Source organism: Anarrhichthys ocellatus, unplaced genomic scaffold (genome assembly GCF_004355925.1).
Source record: "Anarrhichthys ocellatus isolate YVR2014 unplaced genomic scaffold, GSC_Weel_1.0 scaffold21, whole genome shotgun sequence".
NCBI classification, from domain to species: Eukaryota; Metazoa; Chordata; class Actinopteri; order Perciformes; family Anarhichadidae; genus Anarrhichthys; species Anarrhichthys ocellatus.
In genome coordinates, this window is record NW_022280051.1 from 1,571,583 (window position 1) to 1,587,975 (window position 16,393).

Genomic DNA, 16,393 nt, shown 5'->3' on the forward strand with positions numbered 1-16,393 from the left:
GGATGAGTTGCTATCGTATAGGCCTTTTTCTTCACAGCAGTCATTTCCACATGTCATTGCAGGGCAAACACAGGTGCAATTGATCAAATGAATTATGTACCTGTAGTATTTAGTGTGTCACAGCCAATCCAGTGAGCTAGCATGCACAATGCTAGGGCCCTAACCCACCTAAATGCAACAGGGCCATAATTACACCTGTGTTTACCTTTCAATGACATGTCACAATGGCTGCTGTTAAACGAGCCTATTAGGGATGTGTCTTTTGGTTGACAGATCATTTTGCTCGAACGTGTCCTTGCTAATAACACCAGCATGACAGAAAAGCCTGACCCGCGGTGTCAAACCTGTTTTCAAGGCACGTATGACATCATTCACATAGAAACAACATGACAGCAATGACCGATAGGATCGATAAAACTCAAGGCAACCCTGAAGATAAGAGACAAAGAGAAAGTAAGCTGGGGCCAACATATATATTCGTTATACTAAACCTGCAACACAGAACAAAGGGGGCTTCTAGAAGAAAGGAGAAGGAAAAAGAGTGTCTTAAAAAACAGATTCAACCAAAACACAGCAACACATCCCCTCGTGTGTTACATTATTGGTTAACTACACCATAAAAAGCCACATCCCCCACTAACACTCATACATGCAACCATTCAAACATATAGTCCAAAAAGCGTAGAGACAATTGTAATAGCTGCATGACTGTCCCCCATGTCTCTGTGTGTCTGTGTGTGTGTGTGTTGGGTGTGTGTCACTTTTGGCCGTCAGCTTTCTTGTTTTTTTCACACGTTCTCTTCTGTAGATTTTGCTGAAATAAATAATCGTTCTTGATCCTTTTTGTCACTTTTGTACACTGTGGTTTTGTCAGCTGTTCTGTGCTGTACATCTTTACTTCATTGTTTCATTGTCTGTCGGTGTCTAGACGGACAAGAGAAGCAGACAGAACAGAGCAGGTAGACAGAAGACCTGGCCCTGCACACAATTGGTAGCAGAGTGAGAGAGATCATGCAAAAAAAAAAAAAAAAAAGGGTCAACTTCTTACCACTAACCCAGGCAGCCTGGAGAAGAGGTCAGAGCTCACCACGGATGCAGCAGCAACCTCACTCTGCGTTTTCTCCTCCTTTCTGCAGCGATGACCTTTCTCCAGACTCGTCTATTGGGGAGGAAGGGAAGGGAGGAGAGGGGGAGCTGCAGAGTGAGGTCGAGTCACAACCGCAACCTCAGCCCGAGCAACAGCAGCAAGAGGCTGAGCCACAGATTCATCCGCCACAGCCTCAGTGTGAGCCCCAACCGCAGACTCAACCTCAGCCCCTGCCTGAAACCAATCCTCAGCCGGGATCTGAACCCAAATCTCATCCTGCACCGGAGCCCGAGCCCGAGCCTCAGCCTCAGCCTCAAGTCGAGGTTCCGAGCGAGGAGGCGGCACAGGACGCCCCTGAAGCCCCTTCACCTTGCAGAGAGGAGCAGGTGGTGGTGGAGCAAGAGATGGAAACGCTGGAAGAAGTTGTGGAGGCAAAGAGAACGCAAGAGGGAGAGGAGGCACAGGCCGGGCAGCGTGAGGGCGAAGCAGCACAGGAAGAAGATGAGGAGGAAGAAGGGGGAGGAGCAAAAGGAGGTGGGGTGGGGAGGAGAGCCAGCCTGCACCACACGGCATCGCCCTTGAGGGTGCAGCGCAACGGGGCCGGCTCACACTCCACCACCTCCGACTATGAGCTCTCGCTTGACCTCAAAAATAAGCAGGTAGGGTTGTGTTGGGGATGGGGGAGGGTTGGTGTGTTGTTTGGGTGAGGGGAGCGGGAGGGCGGCAGGTACAGTAACTTGGCTTGTGTGTATTGTACGTCTTGTGGTCTGACATGTTTGTGATGTTCCTGTCTGAAGAGGAAACTTGTGTTTTTGGGAGAGAAGCTGGTGTTTGATGAGATTTTTTTTGTGGTTTTGTTGTTCGTTGCATTGATCCCTTTTGGCACTTCTAGACTGTGTCAACTAATGATGAGCTTCCTTTTCTTCATTTTCATGAACCATCATTGTCATGTCATCATTTCATCATCATCCATACATGATTTCGTCTCTCACCAACTTTGGATTGTGAGTGTATGTCTTCTGAAAGTACCATAGAATTTTTTACGACCATATTTTACTGCTGTGTTGTAATTTACTGGAAGTAGAGCAACTCATGTACATTAAGTTTCATACACTGTGTATATACATACGTACACGTACACACATCAGGGTAAAATAAAGACAATGTGCAAAACAAATTGCGTTTGTATCTGCATGAATGGAAAGCCTTTTCGTTTGTCTTTTCTCTGCTGCTGTATGAGATCCTCTGGATGATGAAAAGCCCTCATTTCCATGAAGAATAAAAGCATGTGACTGTTATCTGTTCTCATCTTGTTGCAGCCCAGTTAAACTGATTTTGTCTGAAACCGATATGTCTATGAACTGTGACTGTATTTAAACATGCATTTCCATGTTCTCATGTTTGTGCTCTTATCACGCTGTTCATCAGGGGAGTTGGAAATCATTACATGATCATCTCCATTTCAAGAACCATCAAACATTCGCCACTCGTTTTCATTGTCATCCATCTAACCAACATTCTCCAGTCCATGGATCTTCAACCAGGTAAGGCAGCAGACTTGTGGGGCACACTTGTGGGGGCTCGGTCTGCGCTCCTGATCAGTTTTCTGCAACTCAGATCTTCTTTGCGATGCATACTATTATTAGAGCTTAATCATTTTCATAATCATTTAATATTTTATTTTGCACATGAAGTTCAGTTTTCTCGTCACAAGCCTGACAAAGCAAAGTTGTGTAATTTCCATGTGTTTGAAGAAATAACCCTCATGATGTCATAATGATGTCATCGGGGTTGTCTTGGTCTGGACTTGACACCTACACTTTTTAGCAGACTGTTTGCATTACAAAGTGTGTGGTTTGTAAAGAAGTAGGCATTTAGGAGGCAGCATGGGTCTAATAAAATGCTGTTATGTTGCATTATGGGAAATGAATGCTCCAGTGTTTTTCAGTCAGTATATTTCAGCCTCTGCTCATTTGTTGAATCTTTTTTTTATTTGTCTTGTGTGCATGCCACAACTGTATAGATTGTTAGAGTCATTTTCCAGCAGAAAAGCCAAGGTTTTACAGATTCCAGCTTCTCGGTTGTGTGGATTGGCGCAGCTTTCCTCTGTTTTATAACATTTAAATTGATCATCTTTGGATTATGGACTGTTGGGTAGGATATTACAAGAAATCGACCTGAGCTCTGGGAAATCAACAATGGAGATTTCTCTCAGTTGCAGGCCTAAATATACCGATTGCACATCATGCATGTTTCTTTTGTCAGATTTTTACAATTTTATTGGATTAGCTGTTTTCTTTCTGAGGCACAAAGGTTGCTGAAGTCTCCGGTATTGACTTCCATTACTATTACTGTAAGTATAGTGTGGCTTACTCAAACTCAATGGACAATCAACAACCCAGAACAATCGGTAAACATAGTCGCCCTGGTTTTAAGTGTTTCTCAGCCTCAGGGCACCAGACTGTGAAGATACATCACAATCCAAATGACACTGATAGTGTCAGAGGTGACCCTCTCAGTGTCATTTGGATTGTGCTCTTCTTTGTCAATATTTGTTTCAATTTCAATTCAACATACAAAAATGCAAGATGAGCTGAAGCATTATCGCTGATGTTTGCTAAAGTCCATCATCCAAGCAACCAATGAAACCAATTATTTTGAGTGGGACGGTTGCTTTATATTTCACTCTGTCGGCTCCATCTTCATTCAGTCCTTTCCTCACTCATCACTTACTTATTCGATACTAAAGGTTCTTTTAACCTCAGCTCCTTGCCTGTGTCTCCCTCTCACCTCCATTCTCCCTCCTTTTAATCTCACATCTCTCCCACTATCTCATTGTCAACAATGCTGGAGATACGCGATCAGCTAGATTGATCTTGTGTCTGTACAGTCGGGGGTGCCGGGGCTTGATGCTTCAGCAGATCAATGTCAGGGTAATTGGATCTGCGAGGCGATACCTTGATTGCAGTGGAGGAACCTCGTGATGAAGTCTCTAGTTCGACCACACCTAAGGCACAAAGGTTATGGTTTGCAGAAGAAAAGGCAACAACTCTAAACTGAGTTACAATTATATATTATATATTTTTTACAGCTGTGTGATTAATAGGAAAACAATTGGAGTCAGTGAACTCTTTGACCTCCTTCGTGAACAAAATTATGTTATATGTTCATCAGTATGGCTGTTGATAAAAACAAAAGTTAATGTAAATCAGTCTCACAAAAACGCAGCATGATGAGGAACATCGTCAACAAAATAAAATCTTCACAAAAAATTATGTGATCTCACATACAACAATCTGAACTCCTTTTAAATAGTTTTTTAGTGTTTCTCGGATGATCTGCACTGTCATCCGAGTCTCTGAGTCTATTAAAACTCTCCAGCAAAAGCCTTAGGAACACTACACTTCTCCCTGTTTGTAAAGCACGGACACATTTACTCCGAATGGAAAAGGTTTTGGTAAAGAAAGCATTGCAGGTTCAATCTTCGCAGACTGCACGGCCTTTTGTTTTCTCGGAACGATGAAGCGATAGGTGATTAGACCTGACTTGAAGCGGCTGTTCCTGCTCTGTAATTGCTGCTAATCTCTGCTTGAGTAATCGAGGTACCCGTGAATCAACATGCATTTATCTCCATAAAGTGAAACATGCAAAATGGCGAAAAGTTAAATTTGATGGCACTCATAAATGCCACTTAAATGCGCAAGCGACACGAAGACAAGAAATATCAAACAAGCAGCTTGTCCTAAAACTGCTGATGCAATAAGGCACGGATTCGCAAATATGATGACATTGTTCATTAGGTTGCTGCTGTATCATCTCATGTTGTTTTTTGCAACACTAACGAGACTGCGTTTCTTTCTGCGTCAGAATTAGTCTTTCAGTAACCGCCGACCTTTTTCACAAACTGACTTTGGTCAATGATGTCTCAGCTTAACTGATCACCATCCTCTGATGACATCAAGCCCTTTGTTGTCATCCTCATCTTGTAATACAGTCAGCGTTAGTTGTGTCCCAGTTTTGCTGTTATATAATCATCTCATTAATCATGCAGATGTTTCTGTGCTGTAAGACAAGTGTGCATGAAGGCTAATAATCGTGGCTTTGCATTTTGCCTCTTATTTCTGCAGCATGTTAGATCTGATAAGCTGCTGTTTTACTCACGCACATCGGCCCTTTTCTCACAAATGTAAAGGAGAAACTAAAAGATTATGGCTAAAAAAAGGACATGCAGTGCATTGTTCCCACTGGACCGCCATGTTGTCATGTTCCTGTGGCATTGATTTTTCTTTTAAAGGAATAGTGTGACATTTTGGGAACTACTCCTGCTGAGCGTTACCACGCTTCTCATCTAACTCCATGTCTAAAAAGCAAATAAGAATATTTTCCAAAATGCTTCAATTGGTAGTAATTTGTTGCTGTTTGCCTCAGAGACAAACAACCAAACCACAAGCTAGTATTATAAATAATTAGCAATTAGTATTCTACATGATATGTAATCTCGTAAGGCTTGAAAAGAGGAGGAAGGGAAAAAAAATCTTGGCACATGACTAAATATGCTCCTTGAAATCATAAAAAAAACATGCTGTGTATTGTGCTTTTGGTTGACCTTTTGTTTTGAGACACGTTTTTGTTTAAGGCGCAAACATTGCTGGACTAAAACAGATTCCTTTTTCCAGAGCCGCTGGGTATTAATATTTCATGCATAGACAGAAAAAGTCCCATATTTCAAGCCACGATAACAACCATCACCATCTGATGATATCTGAAAATCAGCCTCTGATGTGTAGCCTATTTGACTTCACAAGTTTTAGAGATCTGCTCCTTTCGTATGTCCTTGATTTCAAATATGTCCATGTGCCATCGCCTTTATTCGTCCTTTCTTAAAGAATTACACCTTTTCCTCTCAGTAGTATCTTGCTATTTCTAAGTATCATGTAGAATTGCACACTGCAGCGTCGTACCACTTTGCACTGGTTTTGTTTACCACCGTTTTCCCCCCTCGTTCAAAGGGGAACACGAGGTCAGCATGGTGCTGATCTGCCCGTCAAAATTGATTTAGACCTTTGGTGGAACAGAGCAGTGCCATCACTGTGCTCTCGAAGCACTGCCTCTCCGGAATAATCTCTCTCCATCAGCACTTAGAGAAGTGATCAGAGGTAGAACTGACAGTCGGCTAATGCAGTGCCACTCTTGGCGCGGCCATCCGTCTCATCACCTCTTTCTATATCTTCTTACCTTCCCATCAATGCACTTGTTTTCTTGTTTCTTTGGTGCTCTGATCATCCATCTTTCTTTATCTTGCCCTTTTTTTACATGTAGTTCTCTGTACAGCGGTCAAGTGGCAGCTAGGGATGTGCATGCACACGTTTTATGCCATGATTATTGTGGCCATAAATATCAGCACACGAATCATCAAACAGAAGCCCCACCTCTACTCCAGCATCCACCTGTAGGCTCTGAGTCAAGCTCTGTATGTAGAAGTGTATTTATGACAACATGAAGACAATGTATAGTGTGGGAGGCAATGAACCTATACAGAGGACGATCACCCAAAATTGCAGCTCCCCTCGGCTAAATTTGCATCTTCGCATCACGTGGAGTTCAACTTTGGTGAACTTTGACCGCTGAAGTCGTAGCCTTAACAAATAGCAAAGAAGTGTGAGTGTTTGACCCCACTAAGCACCGCCCACCTTCAGCATGAACTTCACCTCAAACTGTATGAGCATGTGTGACCGTGACCTTATATTTTTAGCTCATTGATTAGCTGTTGGCTCGCAACTTTGGAGTTTTCAGCAAAAGAAAAAGCTCTAAAATCCCACAGTACATTACCTGCTCAGCACCAGACGGCAGACAGACACAGTTAGTGACTAGCCGGGAGACATAGTGAAGCATTTAGCAGCCAAAGTGTCAGATATTTCCCTAAGGAGTTGGTAGAGACCAAAAACCGAAGCTAAAAGAGAGTGAATATTGGATGTATTTTGTAAGTAATGATAGAAATTGGTGAAACATTCTGATGGTAAAAAAAAAACCTCCAACAAAGAAGTTGAACCAGAAACAGCACATCTATAGTCCCAACACAATCTTAGACTGGCATGAAATCCTGTCCCATTTCTTTACTGTGTTCTTCCTCTCTCCATCTATCATGTCCCAGCTCGTACTGGTTGGCTGTAATCCGAGTGGCAAAGTGTATCAGATACACACTCTGACAGAAAGAAAGCAACGCGACCCAAATGCTTTATTCATCGTCCCCTAACCTGCTTACGCAGAAGGCAAAACAAACAAGCTCGCCTGCCACATTTAATCAAACGCAGCCGCACTGACGGCCCCTTTTTCACTACCAAGGGCACCTATGCAGTGGAACTCTTTGCAGGATTTGTTTAGATGAGGGACACCTTTCTAAGTAATGAGATCATATTACCTCTGTGCCTGTCTTTTAAAAAAAAAAAAAAAAGCTACACAAGGTATATTTTGGAGCGCAGTCACACTGCGATAAGGCTAACCTTGTCATTTAGAGAGTGCACAGAGCACAGTCACAGAACAATCCTGATGAATATTCAGGCCGAGTTCGACCAGTTTTCACGAGTTGACAGCGAATGAGAAGGACGCCATCAGCAGATACAGTAGAGCTGCGAACCATGCGTCCTATTCATAAACCACCTTTAATATTCCCAGTACGTCTCACTTTGCTCGCAGAGGCTCTGCAGTGAAATGTAAATGGAGTAGATAAGATGGATTTTCAGTGTCATTCCACTTTTCTAAAGAGCTTTGTATGTGATTCCCTTCCTCCAGTGGCAACGGCAGAGGCTGCATCTTGAACTAACCACTTATCACAAATTGCAAACCCTCGAGGCATTACGGCATCGGGAGGTGGTTGGGTGACTTTGTCCAGTGCTAAAGCGAAGGGAGATTAGCAGCTGAAAGTCACATTTTGATCGTTCGTGGAGGCTGTAACCGTTCGTTCAATGGCATTTGAATTTACAGGAGGGATAGTTGACTTGAGCCATGCTAATCCTCATGAACACATCACCCCAATGCAAGAAAACCAGCTCCTGAAGAAAACACTGAGGGAGGGAACAGCAAGGATTTCTATTTTCCCAGAATTAAATGTGATTTTTATGTGCACTGCAGCATAGAATTTTTTTTTTTGGAAAATGACAGAAGGTGACACTGCTATTATTTCAAAGCTGAATCCTCCTCCACACTCGTGTCCTTGATACTGTTAGAACAGAAACAGAATTATAGTCATTGATTTAGTCTGAATGAAAAGGATTTTCAGAGTTACTGGAGAAGATAAGAGCAGTTTCTGGGCCCTTCCAAAGATACCCACACCCTGATTGTTCTGGGAAACTCAAAGAGGTCTCATCCAGTGTTTGAGCTGCTGCCTGATAAGAATGGCTGTATTACATCTCTATCTATTTCCCACAGCATTTGAGCAATTTTTCACAGGCAAGATTAATGGCTTGTTCAGTTTCAGACAATTTAAAGTTGCGTGGAGGACCTCTCTGTGGAATTCTCACAGATTGAGTTTTATTTGCCGAGGAGATGTACAGTTTGACCGAATGCCATGAGTCAGCCGTACTTACTGTGCTCTCTTTCAAACAGTGACTTTGACCAAACTGTAGGTTCAGTTTACACATCAAAACTCCTGGAAATAATGACTGAACCATGTGAGGATATTATTATTTTGATTTTGAATTTTAATATTTTAATTTTGCCTGCTTCTTACTAAAATTGGACTTTACAACCCTTTTTATCTCCTGGGATTTTCATTTATTTTTCTTTTCCCACCACAGATATCCCATTCATCATTCTGTTTTTTCACACTGACATTCAACTCATATGCCATATTCATCTCCCATGCACCACAGTAACAGGCAGGAGAACAATGAAAAATGTTTTTTTTTGAAAAGGACCTTTTCATAAATATAAGCATCCTTGAATAAGGGGATTATGGGAGTCCTTGGCAATGTTTTGACTTGCCAATCTCTGTGTATCTTGTGGTTGTTCTGCAATTTCTCACAGCCATAATTGTCATGTATTAGTGAGACAGTTATGATTTTCTCAATAATTGCAGATTGCCACTACAGGTTATCAGAAATTCCAGCAATTCATTATTTTCCTTTTCTCTTCTTCCTTCTCTGTTTTTAGATCGAAATGTTAGAGCACAAATACGGTGGCCACCTAATCTCCCGCCGTGCTGCCTGCAAGATCCAGACTGCCTTCCGCCAGTACCAGCTCAGCAAGAACTTCGAGAAGATCCGCAATTCGCTACTGGAGAGTCGTCTGCCTCGACGCATCTCCCTGCGCAAGGTCCGCATGCAAAACACAGAGGGTTTCTCTGCTGAACGGGCCCTGGCAGAAGGCTACAACTTGACAGGCATCCCATTGGTGCGCTCGCCATCTCTGCCTGCCACAGTTGGTGGCTCCCTGACCGACCTGGAAGACTCATTCACTGAACAGGTCCAGTCACTGGCAAAGTCCATAGACGATGCACTCAGCAACTGGAGCCTGAAGACCATGTGCTCACTGCAAGAAGGCGGCACCTATCAGTTCGGTGCCGACTCCTTCAGTGCTGCTGCAGCAGCAGCAGGAGGAGGAGATGGAGGAGAAGGATGTGTTGAGGGAGAGTCAACGCTTCATCAAGGCCCACTGGACCCAAGTGACCTGTCGAGAAGCGCAAGCAAGCTGATGATGGCGTTCCGGGATGTGACGGTGCAGTTCGACAGCCAGAACTTCCGTGTTTCATCCTCAGTCATGGAATCGTCCACCGTCACCCTCGGCAGCTGCGTCCAACAAGAAGGAGCCTCCACGACTGTCACATCTACTTCCACAACGACAAACTCCTCTCCGATCTACATTTCTCATGGCCTCTCACAAGAACCCCCTCCTCCCCCTGCAGAACTCCCAGTCGAACCCATAGATCCACCACCGCCCCCACAAGAGCCCCCGCCACCCCTAGAATCAGAATTTGAAGAAGGCGAGCAGGATGTTGAGTTCCCTGCTCCTCCACCGAGTGAAGAAGAGCTGGGGGAGGAGGATCAGCCTCTCCTAACCCCTCTGGATAAGATGGCTGCTCCTCAAAGCCCAGAGGAAGTTGTGGTGGTGCTGCCACAACCCACAAAGCCCTCTCACGTCTTTCCACCGCTGCTGGGGAGCTCGCCCATGGCAGCGCCCCTGGAAGTCAAGAGGTGCAGCTCCGAGACTGCAGATAACAGCTCAGAGCAGATGAGCAGCAGCAGCACGTCCACAGAGGCACGCTCCACATCTGAAGCCTCGTCCAAGGAGGCACTGCAGGCCATGATCCTCAGCCTGCCACGCTACCACTGTGAGAACCCCGCCAGCTGTAAATCACCCACGCTGTCCACTGACGTCATGCGAAAGCGCCTCTACCGTATCGGCCTCAATCTCTTCAATGTGTGAGTAGCCACTGAATTTTGTTGTTCTTTTGTGTTTAGATGACGTAAAATCCGGCTGCGGTTTTATGGTATCACCTCTGAATCAATGTTATCTGGTAAGACATGATTTACTGCCCTAAAATCACAAAGAGATCACAAAGAGATTTAAAGTTGACAGAAAATCTGGTCATTTATTTATTTTTTTATCCTTTCTGCCTTGTTTCCAAAAAAATGGAAAGTATTTTAAAACTATCTTTTCACACACAAAGCCAGTCCGGACATTTTATGGTGTTTGGGGATAATTTGGGAGTATTCATACCAGTTTAAGAGTAACACCAGCTAATCAGAGTCTGGTAATGTGACTGTTCCTCTTGTGAGGTCTCGAATTTAAATGAAAATGTTCGTATACAGAGAGGCTAAATGAAAATATATATTCTGATTACCATTGGAAAGAAAAATGATAGGATATGTCGGAAGAGATAGAATACTGTACAGTGAGATTAATGAAACATTCTGTACCTCCACCCCTCCTCTCAGTATACCTGAAGTTTGATGTGGCTCTCTGGACTCGAAAGAGCAAAGAAAAGCACTTTTCCTCACAGATCCCCATTGTGCCGAAAGAACAAACAGAATGAAGCCCAAGTCCCAAGCTGGATCTGAGGTGTCTTCTTTCTTCTCAGAAAGACAAATCAAAACTGGGATGAATTATTGAGACACGGAGCTGTGTGGGGACTGATTTTTAAGAGAACAGGAGTGAAATGAAGGAAACAGACAAACCCAGACATGGTGGAACTGCCATTTGGATAAGATCCACACACCCCATAGATATTGTTGCTCTGCCTGTCAAGCTTTTTGTTCCAGCACATAATGCAGGGGATGCTGACAGTGGCAGATTCAAGTCCATTTGTGATGTTTGAAACAATTGGTCATTGATTTTAGATAAAGGCAGAAAGAATATCAGCTGTAGCTACATAGCTACTAAAGCTAAAAATGGTTCCATTGGTTGAACATTTTTTCTCCAGTGAACTTTTTATTGGTTTTTTTAATGTCTTAAAAAGAAGTGTTGAATATTGATGGTACATTGTCCTTGTATTGCTGTGTAGCGTAAAGTTGGTTATTTTGTTCTACCAATATATGCATAAATACTTACAGCTCCTTAGCTCACATACTTGTTCGTATTTTCAAGCAGGATATTTAAATGTCACAAGCGAAGAAGCTTTCAGTTTAGATTGAATAACAGATCAAAGTTTGCCTTAGATGCCAGGAACCCATAGCGATACAGGTAACTGTTGTATCCTACTAATAGGCCTACCCGACTCCCACTGCATTTTCCACTGTGGCTTCACAAATTGTCAGCAGAAGAAAAACATTTCTGTCTTGGAAAGCTTGTTTATGTTTGCAGCTTTTGAGCCATTGTGAATTCAGTTCTCCCCCGCTGCCAAATGAAGAGTGACAAAGTCAAAGCCAGATAAGAACTTCCCCAGGACGCGCTCCAGACAGAAGCAAGGTGGTTACATGGCAGCGAGAGATAGGTTAAAAAAAAACTGTTGCAATGGTGACGACAGTGCACGGCGGCCAGCGCTGACTAAATCTGTTGATTTGTTGAGAGAAACACTGACTCCTTGAACTCGCTCAGTTTTGTTGGAGAAAATGGTGAAACGCTCGGTGAATTATGACTCCAAGCTAGTTGTCGTGCCGTGATGTAAAAAATCATTACATATTCAGAGAAGCTCTAAAATATATATTTTTTACATATTACATAACGCATATGTTAATTTATGTTAACATTTACGTCATACAAAAGAACAAAATCGAAGATAGGTGCTGATTTTTTTTCCTTTTAGAAAGGTTTGTAACCATATGACTGTTTACAATGTCCGAAGCAGCCAACAGCACACTTGCAAGGAATCTTTAAATGAGGACATTTACCATATGCTCTATTAGGTCTTCACCCTAAAGCATACCCTAAAGGACCCAAACACCCCACATACAGTTTTCTAATAAATTAACTGATCTCACTCGGATCTATTTCAACCCAACCACCGATGGAGTTGCTGGGTAACAATTAGTCGGAATACATAAGGGGTGGATCCCAAAAAATAATGGCAACGAACCACAAATCCTAAAAATTCTCATTAGTCATTCTGCTGCGAGTCGTGAATGTAATTAAACGTTCCTTCAGCACTGTGTGAACCGGCATCTTGGGAACCGGAATGAAAAATGTGTTAACATTTCAAACCAAGTTTCTTTTGTCACTGCCACCTCAACCATTTCTGTCGAAGCTCTCCTTGCTTTCAACAGGAAAGACACTGCGTTCCCTTGGGTGCAAAACCACTACAAGATTTTGTTAGGATATTGCCCCAATTAAGCCATCTCACACAAATTTAGAAGATTGGAGCTCATGAACACCCATTATCTTTTTGCTCACTGCCAAGCTCTGCAGCGCAATAAAAGTGCACAATAAAGCCGATTAACTTTGACTCAATGCTTGAGCGTGACGCTGAAAACGAGAGGAGCAGGAACGAGCTGTGCAGTTACTGGAGAGGAAATAATCACCAGGGGAAATAAACAAAATACAGAAAATGAAAGAAAAACATGAAGGGCAAGGAGGGAGGTGGGTTCTGTAAAAACTGCAATAAAGTTATATTATTATGTTATTATTTCTAAAAGCAGATGACATCAGATATTAACTCATCTGTTTCGGACATGTCCTAAACTGCATAAAGAATTAGAGATTCATTCCCCTGTGCACATCAGCAGCACTCTCAAAATGCAGCACTCTCAAAATGCAAAATGTAAAACTACTGACAGAGGATAGAGTTATGGTTTGCCAACTGAAACAGCCGTGGTTTAAGTTTAGGTGATAATTTGAAAAAAAACGACAGAAATTCCAAATATTTTTTATCAGAATATCCTTGTGTCTAATGTAACACGGGTAGAAACAAAGGACATAAGGGTTGTCTGCTACCTTAATGACATTTCAACGTCAGTCTACTTAGCAAGTCTACTTACGAATTCCCTGTCAGATAGCATAAAGAAAAGATCACTTTGGCGCACTCTATTTTGACTATTAGTTTTCAAGACACGTCCACTTTGATAGTGTCACTCTAAATGGCAGCTGGAGAGGCACAGCACGTTTGGCTATAGCATTCATTTGTTTGTTCAGATTTTATCTGAACCATATCCTTAGAGGGGAAGTGAGGACTGTACATATTTGTTAATGACTGTTTAATGAAAACTCCCAGGTTCAGAAAATGACATGTGCCATCCCTTCTTCTCATTCCCCAAATCAAACACCTTGACAGATAAGCTGACTTTTAATAAATTGGCTACAAGGAGAGAGAGAGAGACAGAATGAGGAAGGAAGTGCTAAAGAAATAAGAGGAGAGAGAGAGATGGAGATAGGGACAGGGAGGGAGAGGGAGAGAGAGGGAGAGAGAGTGAGAGAGAGGGCATTCAAGCTTGAGGCTTATTAGTTCCACCAGTTCACATCCTCCCTCTAATACCTGCGCTGTTGTATCCTTTGCATCTTAAACAGTGGTGTTTGCTTTGGGCTAAAACTTGGGCATTGCTTGATCATGCAGACACACTATAGCTCACACATATGCACACATTTAGATAATGTAATGTGCGTGTGTGTGTGTGTGTTTGTCTGTGTAGGTGTGTGTTTGTCTTGCAGCAGGTGGTCAAGGAAACCTACGGGAGAAAGTAAATCAAAGAGAGGAAAAGTCTGAAGTTGTGCGTGTGTGTGTGTGTGTGCAGCAGCCTGCACAAGAATAAAATGACACAGGGGGTAATGGAAATGGAGTGCAAAAGCAAGAGAGAGGAACCGAAAGGGACACAAAAAGGTAGAGGGGGTGAAAGGTTGAGAGAGAGAGCGCTTGATAAAGTTTCCACCTTGAGAGTGTATGGAATAACAATGACTACATTGAAGTGTGTGTCAAGGACAACTGCCATCACACAAGGGAGCCGATAGAAAACCTTCAACATAGATGGGGAGGATGTGAGGAGGTGTGCCATAAATGACATATTCCTGAGTATATTGCTGTTTTTGTACGGATGGATATGTATGCAATAATAGACATGTAGTGAAAGCATTGACATAAGAGCAGCTCACGGGGGAATGACATCGACTCCCCATCATGCATGGAAGTAGAGCACCAGCAGAGCTTTATGAATTAAATAAAAGGTGGCATAAGAGATACGTGTGAAGAGAGTCAGAGAGACAGAAAGGCAGATCTGAATGCATATGTCAGGGAAGGCTCATTAAGATCAGCAGATCAGTGAAGTCTTCCCATCTCCTCGAGAGGGATACCCTGACGCCAGGAGGAGAGAGCTCTGTGGAAAACTATGTGCGGGTCTGTGCTTGTTTGTTTGTGCATACACTTACCTCGCCTGCATTAACATTCTGCCCTCGGTGCAGAATGACCCAGCACATAATTACAAACTCTGAAATCCAGATGGTGAACAGAGAAAACATTTCCCATTTATCTTCTGCAGTTGTTCTGCAGGTGGTACATGGTAAAATTGCCGAGTAGCTCAGCTGATTTGAAAAAAATTACAATTTCATCAAAATATATGTGGAGTCAGCTGTGACATTTCAACGCTATGTGTCGTGACCAAGCACCCAGGAAGAGCGCCGGGCCTTGAAGCAAATTTTCGTACCGGCCAAACCGTGGAATTACAACTTCTGGGTCTGTCAGCCTCCAAATATGTATCCATTCCCCGTCATACCTCCATGGTAACACAGGGCTAGCAAGGACAACAACTTCATGCTAAAGCTAAGGAATGAACAGCTCAAATAGTCATAGTTTTACAGGACACGCCTACAACAGGATATGCCCCTTGAAATTGTCGCAGTTGGTTAGTGTTAAGGAAACGATCGGGGTTAAGATGAATATGTTTATTCAGGGAGTTATCTCAAGGGGTGTGCTGTTTGTGTCGTGCAGCCTGCAGGGTTGATGTGACAGGGCTCCGGGCATACATAAGAGAGCAAGTACCCATCAGTGTAATGATTCAGAGTTTTGAAGTATTTACAGTCACAGCACACAATTGTGCATTTTTTACTCAGAAAAATGCACAGCGGCGCAAACCGGGCCATCAATCTATCACTGGTTAGAAACAAGAAATGTGTGCATCTGGAGGCATGGGCAACACACAGTGCTGACAGTTCAGCACTTGTAAAGGCCATAAAACACAGCTCTGAGGTATGGCCCCTGTGCACCTCTGAAATAGACCTAAAATAAAGGGCCAATAAAAGTGGAAGTTTGTATTTATGATGAGGGTGGGAGTCCAAGATGGAGAAAAAGAAGTGTGTGTGAGGAAGGAAGAGGTCTTTGAATGGAGTAGTTTATTTGAGATTTGTCACTTTAGCGTGACATCTGGGGTCCTGTGTCTCTTGCATTCACTCCTCTGTTGTGTGCATGTGTCTCATCATGTTGCACTGTTGCTCCCTTACTTCAATGTTTTCTGATGTACCACATATGACAAAGGTTTTGTGAACATTAGGAGACTATTTGGTTAAGGTTGTTAAGGCGATCCATGTCGTTGAAAATGTAAACATGACTGTTTTCAGCATTTGGACAATCAACCAGGGCTAATGATTGTCCGATGAGGACGGTCTCTTTCTGCATCACTTATAAGAATCCATCAATCCGGCATCATCTCCTCCCTTTCCTTCCCTATCTTCACCCCCACATCCGAATAATAATCACCATGTGCGATCCATCTGTTGTTGGGCAAACATCAAATGAGTGATATCTGCCAAATTCGTTTGGCGAGACATCACCTTCGGCTGAGAGGGCAAGCCAGAAACAGAGTGTGTGCTGAGGCTGTCGCAGCAGATGCTTTGAGGCAGTCCAGCCTCACTCATCATCGCACCCCCCCCCCCCACCCCCCCCCCCCCCCCCCC

At 43.2% G+C, this 16,393-nt stretch overlaps 1 protein-coding gene across 5 annotated transcripts in view; it reads left to right on the forward strand.

The window, feature by feature from the left end:
- Positions 1–16,393, forward strand: part of iqsec3a (IQ motif and Sec7 domain ArfGEF 3a) — a 79,061-nt gene that overhangs the window by 36,661 nt on the left and 26,007 nt on the right. For 4 of the 5 annotated variants that reach the window (XM_031859148.1, XM_031859150.1, XM_031859151.1 and 1 more), the window contains 2 exons: positions 1,137–1,746; positions 9,236–10,503. In XM_031859148.1, coding sequence (XP_031715008.1) covers positions 1,137–1,746; positions 9,236–10,503 — 1,878 coding nt within the window. The remainder of the gene's footprint in view (positions 1–1,136; positions 1,747–9,235; positions 10,504–16,393) is intronic. The other variant, XM_031859153.1, reaches the window with a different exon arrangement.